The sequence below is a fragment of the Antechinus flavipes genome, chromosome 4 (assembly GCF_016432865.1).
Source record: "Antechinus flavipes isolate AdamAnt ecotype Samford, QLD, Australia chromosome 4, AdamAnt_v2, whole genome shotgun sequence".
Taxonomy (NCBI): domain Eukaryota; kingdom Metazoa; phylum Chordata; class Mammalia; order Dasyuromorphia; family Dasyuridae; genus Antechinus; species Antechinus flavipes.
The window spans coordinates 315462767-315470708 of record NC_067401.1 but is presented as its reverse complement, the minus strand read 5'-3'; the positions used below and the strand labels follow the sequence as shown (position 1 = coordinate 315470708).

General features: G+C 33.2%; 1 protein-coding gene across 1 annotated transcript in view; it reads right to left on the bottom strand.

Moving 5' to 3' along the window:
- Positions 1 to 275: 275 nt before the first annotated feature.
- The window catches only part of ENPP3 (ectonucleotide pyrophosphatase/phosphodiesterase 3), a 114410-nt gene continuing 106743 nt past the window's right edge, over positions 276 to 7942 (bottom strand). Inside the window, exon 25 of the mRNA XM_051997752.1 lies at positions 276 to 1884. Coding sequence (XP_051853712.1) covers positions 1717 to 1884 — 168 coding nt within the window. The 3' untranslated portion in view covers positions 276 to 1716. The remainder of the gene's footprint in view (positions 1885 to 7942) is intronic.

Genomic DNA, 7942 nt, shown 5'->3' with positions numbered 1-7942 from the left:
TCAAGTAAATTTACATACAAAGGTTTTTGTTGGTATTTTTTGTTTGTTTGTTTTTTACTACATTCCCCTGATCTAGTAACAGCTAATATTTGGGGTTTTTTCCCATTCTTTTAATTTTTCTCCCAACCCCTTATCTGACCCTATTTGGACAGAAACCCCCCTCCCTTTATACAATCTCCAAATCAATCATGTATTTTAAAAGTGCTTTCATAATTCATGCTTGTTTAGGTGAATATGATTCTATTATAAAATGTGACAACTTGTATTACCCTCCATTCTATTCAGAAATAAGTCATTTTATTCAAAGAAATATTTATTTGAGGAAAAGGAACTACAAATTGTTGTTCTTTGCAGTATTTCAATGTAAACAATAAAAACAAATTCATTACCTGAGATAATATAACTGTAACCATCATAAAGTTAGAAACCATAGCTAAGTGAGGAATTAAGGGTTGCCTTAATAAAATACACATCCAATAATGCTCCATGTGTTTTTTAGTCAATCCGATCTAAAAAAATAATTTACATAAATTCAAAATATTGCTTATATTGTCAGATGCCTACTTCTTTCTCTTCTTGATCTGTGAAATTAAAAAGCCCTGAGTTGGAAAAATCATTTCCAATCTGGATAACATAAGTATTTTTCTAAAATGGTAGGAACTTTTCTAAAAAATTTTTTTTCAATATATTTTAAAGTAAAACAAATTTACTCCTCCCCATCCCCCACCAAAGTCATACTCAAAATCTTCATTTTAAATTAATTCAGGTTCTATGTAGAAAAAGTTGGAAATTTCTCAATAATTTTTGCATAAACAATTTCATCAACAACATTTTATGTAAACTCATATAGACAAAAGGTCTGAAACATGGAAGAAGTGACCCAATATCGGTCTCATTACCCAAAAGAAAATCCATAGTCCTATCTCTTCTGTTTCTTAAAGAAAATGGGAGGGGAGGAAATGCTTCAATCCTTTCTACATTTCCATTTTCATTTAGGAAGCAGCTCGATGTAGTAGATAGAGAAATGAACTTGGGAGTCAGGAACTTCTGGGTTCAGATCACTCCCCTTTTTTTATCTTGAAAATGGGAATAACAGTAATAGCTACAAAATAGCTGTTGGGATGATCAAGTTAAGTAATGTAAATCTTAAAGCGATATAAATATTAGTGCTATTATTAATTTTTAAAATTGTTATTACAGTGCTTAAAACTAGTTAGTTAGATGTCTTCTGAAGCAATTTGTTGGTTTTAATAGCCATTATTTGATTGAAATTTTAGTAAAAAAAAAAGAAAAAGTGAAAATTCTTTTAAGGCAACTTGTGAAGAAACATCAAAATTCTGTCAGGTGAGTTTCAATGTTCCTTCAGGGAGGTGAAAAGCATCACACTATGTAAGCAGCTCAAAAAAGATTGCTGAATATTGGGGAATCAATTATATAGTTTGTGTCCTTGCATTCTAAGCAAAGTATTCTATTTATTTTACAGTGAAACTCAAGTAATACAGATTTGATTCCAAATTGGGAGTTATTCTGTTTTTGCTGGGTGCTGGGAAAAACACAGGATGAGATGCCCATGAAAAGACATTACAAGTAATAAATAGAGGAAATGACAACTCAGTGTACCTTCAAAGCTAAAAAGGAAATAATAACCATCTTCATCATTTAACTCCACAGTAGGGGAAGAGCCGATTATCTCTCCAAAGTCATGTTTCTATATTGTTATGACATTTCAAAAATGGGTAGAAATGTTTTTAGTTGCAAGATCTCAGAGACAACCTGGTCTCTATCCTGGTAAAAGTCAAGTCCTGTGAGAAGTTCCACATCACGTACACGCGCAGTATGAGCCTGAAATCTCTCCTCAATCCAAAGATCCTCGGGTCTATTTACCTAGAGAGCAAAGAAAAGCACACATTAATAGGTTAAGATTTTACTTTGACCTGAAGTCCTATTGGAATGTCTTGCTGTGGTCTTATAGGACCCCACATAATTGACGGTTATACAATTTGGGAGTGAATTCTGAAAGGCTGAGAATTAGAAAATGGGAAAAGCTGAGTATGAGCCCAGTACTGTGGATTATATATATTGGCTGGGGACCAAACTAATCCTTAGATTGGTCATAAAATGAGAAATCTTTTAGCCACAGCAACTTATAAATCTAAAGAACAGAGAGGATAATATTTATATTGATAGTATCCATATGGGAAAAAATCACACATCTTTTAAATATTAATGTACTGTTTTATTAAAGAATAAATAAGTCATACAATGTTCCCTATCAATTCTTTTCTGAACCCTTTCATGTGTTTGGGCCTTCATTTGATGAAATTAAAGAGGCACCAAATATGCTGTAATGATAGAAATTCTGGACTTATAGTCAGAGAAAATCTGATTTTGAATGTCATTTATGACATCTAAGTAGTTGTGTTCCCAGGGGAAGTCACTTGATTCTTGTGAGCCCCAATTTCTTCATTTGTAAAATGGTGATACCACCAACTCAGGGGGTTGTTTTGAGGCTCAAGTGAACTAATATATAGAAATCACATTGCAAAATCGAAACATTATATATATTTCATCTATTATTTAACATTTGACAAATATTTTATTTGAAAAAAATTGATTCAGTAGTCTGAGACCTTGGCTGGATCTAAGGTTCTGTCTAGGAACACAAACATCATATATTCACTTTACTTTCTTGGGGGTTTTGCTTTGTATTTTTTCAAACATTTGTTAGTTTTTTTTCTTTAATATTTCTAACTAAAAAAGGCCTCTAGCATATTGGGTCTATTTTCTTTGGGAAATTTTTAGGGGCAGGGAGTGGAGAGGTGCAACAGCTGCAGAGAACAGGCAAGAACAGATGGATTAAAATTTGTATCATCAGTGGAAACTTCCAAATAGATTACATCATAGATTCATTTGAACATTTTTCTATTAGACTAGGGATTAGACTAAAGGCCCTACTCTTTTAAGTCAGATGAACTGTCTACATTTGACCACTAAAACATATAATATATGAGATTTAGCAAACATTTATTAAATCCTTATTGGGTACCATACTGATAAAAGTTTTTATGACATGTTCCCTGTTACCAATATTAATATATATGTACATATACATACTCTATAGTACAAAATAATACATGATAAATCAATCAAGCATTTATAAAGTACCTATTTGTGCAAAGAATTGGGGATACAAAGGAAAGTAAAAGCAAGTCCTGTTGTAAAGCAACTCACAAGCTAATAGCAGAGACATAAAAATAGCTATTACAAACAAGTTGTATATAAAATAAATCGAATTAGTGAAGTACAAAATAATATGATGGGAGATCTAAGGGAGGAAAGATTTTTATTAGCTTGGGGGAATACAGAAGACTTGCCAGAGGAGGGAATATTTGAGTCAAAAAAGAAACAATGAATAATTTGTAAGTAGGTAGAGAGGATGGAAGGGCATACAGAAGTGGAAAAGTAAAGTCACTGAGGTATTTAAATGTATAGATGGCTTCTAGGCTCATTGGGCATAGATTTATTTTATTCTTTTTATTTGTATCCCTTGAACACAAAGCCTCGACCTTAATCAATACTAATTGACTAATTGGTCCCATAAAGGCTTAGTACAGACCTCTGCCTAGTAGCAACATTTGATAACTAAATAAGAATTAGAATTAAAGTCCATGTAATTTTTTGCCTCCCATGATGTCCATTCCATATGACAAGAAGAGACTCAACAAAAGATCATCAGTCACCATCATATTGCTATTCAATGCTCATTTTTCAATCTTAATTCTTGTTGGCATCCCTACCATATTTAACATTGTTAATGTGTTGTAATGGAATAAGTCAAAAGGCCTGTGTTTGAATACCATAAGAAATTATTTAACCTCTCAGATCCCTAATTCCCTCATCTATAAAATAAGATTGGTTTATATGACCACTAAGACCCTCTCCAGTTTTAAATCCAGTCAATAATCACTCCTTTCCCTGATACTATGTCATCATTGCCCACTCATTCTTACATCATGAAATACTATATAAATGTGATTTATACAATCTGGTTTCTGTCCCCACCACTCTACTGAAATTACTCTCTTGATAGTTACCAGTGACTTCTCAATTGTTAAATCTACTTTTTCCCTCCTCAGTATTCTTCTTCCTTGAATTCTCTTTAGCATTTCATGAAATCATAGAATCTCAGAATTAGAAGGGACCTTGGGTTTTATCTAAGCTAATTCTGTTTAGAACTAAGATCTTTTCTATATATAACTGATAAGTATTAGTTATGATAAATCTGTTCTCCTTTGACTTCCATGACAGTTCCAAATTCTTTGATTGCTCCCTCTCTGTCTCCTTTTTGTATGCTACAAATGAACACATCCCCAGGAGTCTAAACTTGACCATTTCCTCATCACATCATATCCTTGGGAAATCTTTTTTTTTTTTAATAGCTTTTTATTTACAAGATATATGCAGGTAATTTTTCAGCATTGACAATTGCAAAACCTTTTGTTCCAATTCCCCCCCCTTTCTCCCACCCCTTCCCCATGATGGCAGGTAGAACAATATATGTTAAATATATTAAAGTATATGTTAAATATAATACATGTATACATATCCATACAGTTATTTTGCTGAACAAGGAGAATTGGATTTTGAAATAATGTACAATTAATGTGTGAAGGAAATAAAAAATGCAGGCGGACAAAAACAGAGGGATTGGAAATGCTATGTAGAGGTTCACACTCATTTCCCAGAGTTCTTTTGCTGGGGTAGCTGGTTCTATTCATTACTGAATAAATGGAATTGATTTGGTTCATCTCATTGTTGAAGAGAGCCATGTCTACCAGAATTGATCATCATATAGTATTGTTGTTTTAAGTATATAATGATCTCCTGGTCCTGCTCATTTCACCCAGCATCAGTTCATGTAAGTCTCTCCAGGCCTTTCTGAAATAATCCTGCTGGTCATTTCTTACAGAACAATAATATTATATAACATTCATATACCACATTTTATTCAGCCATTCTCCAGTTGATGGGCTTCCACTCAGTTTCCAGTTTCTAGCCACTACAAAGAGGGCTGCCACAAACATTTTGGCACATACAGGTCTCTTTCCCTTCTTTAAGATCTCTTTGGGATACAAGCCCAGTAGTATCACTGCTGGATCAAAGAGTATGCACAGTTTGATAACTTTTTAAGCATAGTTCCAAATCACTCTCCAGAATGGCTGGATGTATTCACAATTCCACCAACAACGTGTCAGTGTTATCCTTGGGAACTCTTATCCAATCTTGTGCTTTAAGAGATTTCCTTGATTATTCTTAGAGCTGTATTTCATATTTTAACCTCTCTCCTGAACTATAGAACCATATTTCCAACTTTTTGAAGAACATATTCCAATCAATCATCATATTATTCTACTTTGATAAGCTCTTAAGTGTCCTCTATCCAACATGATTCTGATTTAGGACCTTTTGATTTATCTACTGCAATAGGGTATTAATTGCTTACTTACACTTCATGCCCTCTTTGCTCTAGCCTGCATGATTCCACTAATTCTGGGTTACTATTTCTAAAATGCCATTTTAATCATGCCATTTTCCTCACTACAAAACCTTTAATGGCTCTTCATAGCTTATTTCATTAAATCCAAATTCATAAGCCTCACTTTTAAAGCACTTCACAAATCGATCCACCCTACCTTTTCATTTTTAACTTCAATTACTTCCATTTGTATACGCTACATATTAATCATAGAGGGTTCCTTCTCCCTTAAACATACCCTCTGCTGTTCTGCTGCTCTATATATTCTTTAAAACCAAGTAGTTAAGTAGATTTGGAATTGGATGAATGACTAAACACAAAGAACAGTCATTAATGAATTCAGAGAAAATAGGTCTGACTCTAACATGAATCACATAGATCTATCATTGGCACTTGTTGATCAACATTTTTATTAATGACTTCATAAAATATATGAGTGATGCCTCCCAAAGCTGGGAAGAATACACATTTAAAAACAAACAGCATTCAAAAAAATATTGACATTATAGTCAATACATGTCCATAATTTTTTAGTATAATTTTTTTTGAAATACTCTACAAGCTACTAATCTTTCTAGTTTCTTAATCCAAACTTTATTTTTAAATATTTTTTACCATTTGTCACTGTCCTACTTTCTAATTGAAATGCCTAAATATTGATGCAAAAAGTGATTAACTTTGTAGACTGCTATTAACTTTGTCACATGGGGCAATGTTCAACTTACTGGGACAAAATAAGATAACTGAATTTATTAATATGTAATAAAAATTTTAAATTTTACACTAAAGCAAAAAGATATCAACAAACTAAAGCTAGTAAGATGAATCTATAATGTAAAATCCTTGAAAGCAGAAGCTATTTAAATTGTATATGAAACAATGCCTAGAATATGTTAAATATTTAATAAATGTTCTTTCATTGACTAATAGGAATAAATATAAAATATTATTCTTAGGTTCAAAAAACTGATTGCACAGGTATAGAAGAAATAGCAAGTTTTTGTGGAAAAATCTAGAATTTTTAGTAACCTGAAAGCACAATATTTATCAGCAACATAAGCTTTCAAGTGGTAAGAATGGGGCACAAAACCTAGTGAGACCTTAGTCTGAAAAAACAGAAACATAGTATACACAAAAAGAAGCATGACAGTTCTACTGTACTCAGCACTTCTTTTGAAGTAAGGTATTCAGTTCTTAAGAACACAGAGTTACCACAATGTGTTCAATTAAAATGTTGAGAGAACAGACATTATGCCATACAATGAATAGGTAAAAAAAATCAAAGATTTTATTTGGCTGGAGAAGAAAACACTTGGGAAAATAGGATTTTACTGCCACCTTAGGGTATCTTAAAAGGTTATCATAGAGGAGAAATATTAGTTCATGTTAACTCCAGAAAGAATAAAAAATGAAAGCTACAAAGAGGTTTTCATTTAATATAGAAAGAAATGAGTTTCCCATCACTGAAGGTCTTCAAGCAGAGGCTGGATGACCACCAGGGGATTTTTAAAGGGGATTTCTGTTCACATACTTAAATAAAATGTGATGCTATGACACTTTGAAGAACAACAAATATCCTAGTTTAGGAATATTCATCTGCAAGCAATGTGCAAGATGAATAAAGAGAAGGATAGAGAGGAGCCATAGAAAAATTAGCTAAATGCCATTTCAAGAGTCGAGGCAAGAATACTTAATGTAGTAGACTTTCCCCAATAACTTTTCTGATAGTTCTATACCAGATAGGGCAATTGAGACAATGGCATAATGAATAATAAGAACTTTCCAGAGTATAGAATAAATTTATAGAATGGCACGTTAAAAAGAAAAATTGGGAACTAGGAAGAAGAGGCCCAGAAGTTATCATAGGATCATGTAAGACCTACAATCCAAAATAAACCCCAAGGAAAAAAGTATTGTGTAATAAATATGCTGTCATCAATCTCAGGTAAGGAACTGGAAAAACAATGGATAACCCTGGAACAGTCTCTAATTCCTCCTGGTGCCTTAATTATGAGCAAATAAGTAGATTCCCTGAGGAACCTATAAGAATTTGGCTAATACAACCTAACAAGTCTTTCTCTACACCTTACTTTGGCAGAACATACAATAGAGGGTGGAGTTTATACAAGCCTGCTCAGCCCACTTTGTTTACTCAGATTCCTGTGTCCAAGAAAAAACAGGCAGTTATCTGTATGTACTGCAAGAAAAACAGTCCCAAGGGAAACCAGGTCTCTCTGAAGAGGCTACTGGATTACTTGGTCCTTATACCTCTCTTCTGATACTGCCACTACCCAGGTACAAGCTCTCATCCTCTCTTTTTGTCTCTCTGTCTCCCTGTTTCTGTCTCTCTGTGTCTTTTTCTCTATCTCTCTCTCTCTCTCTCTCTCTCTGTCTGTCTCTGTCTCT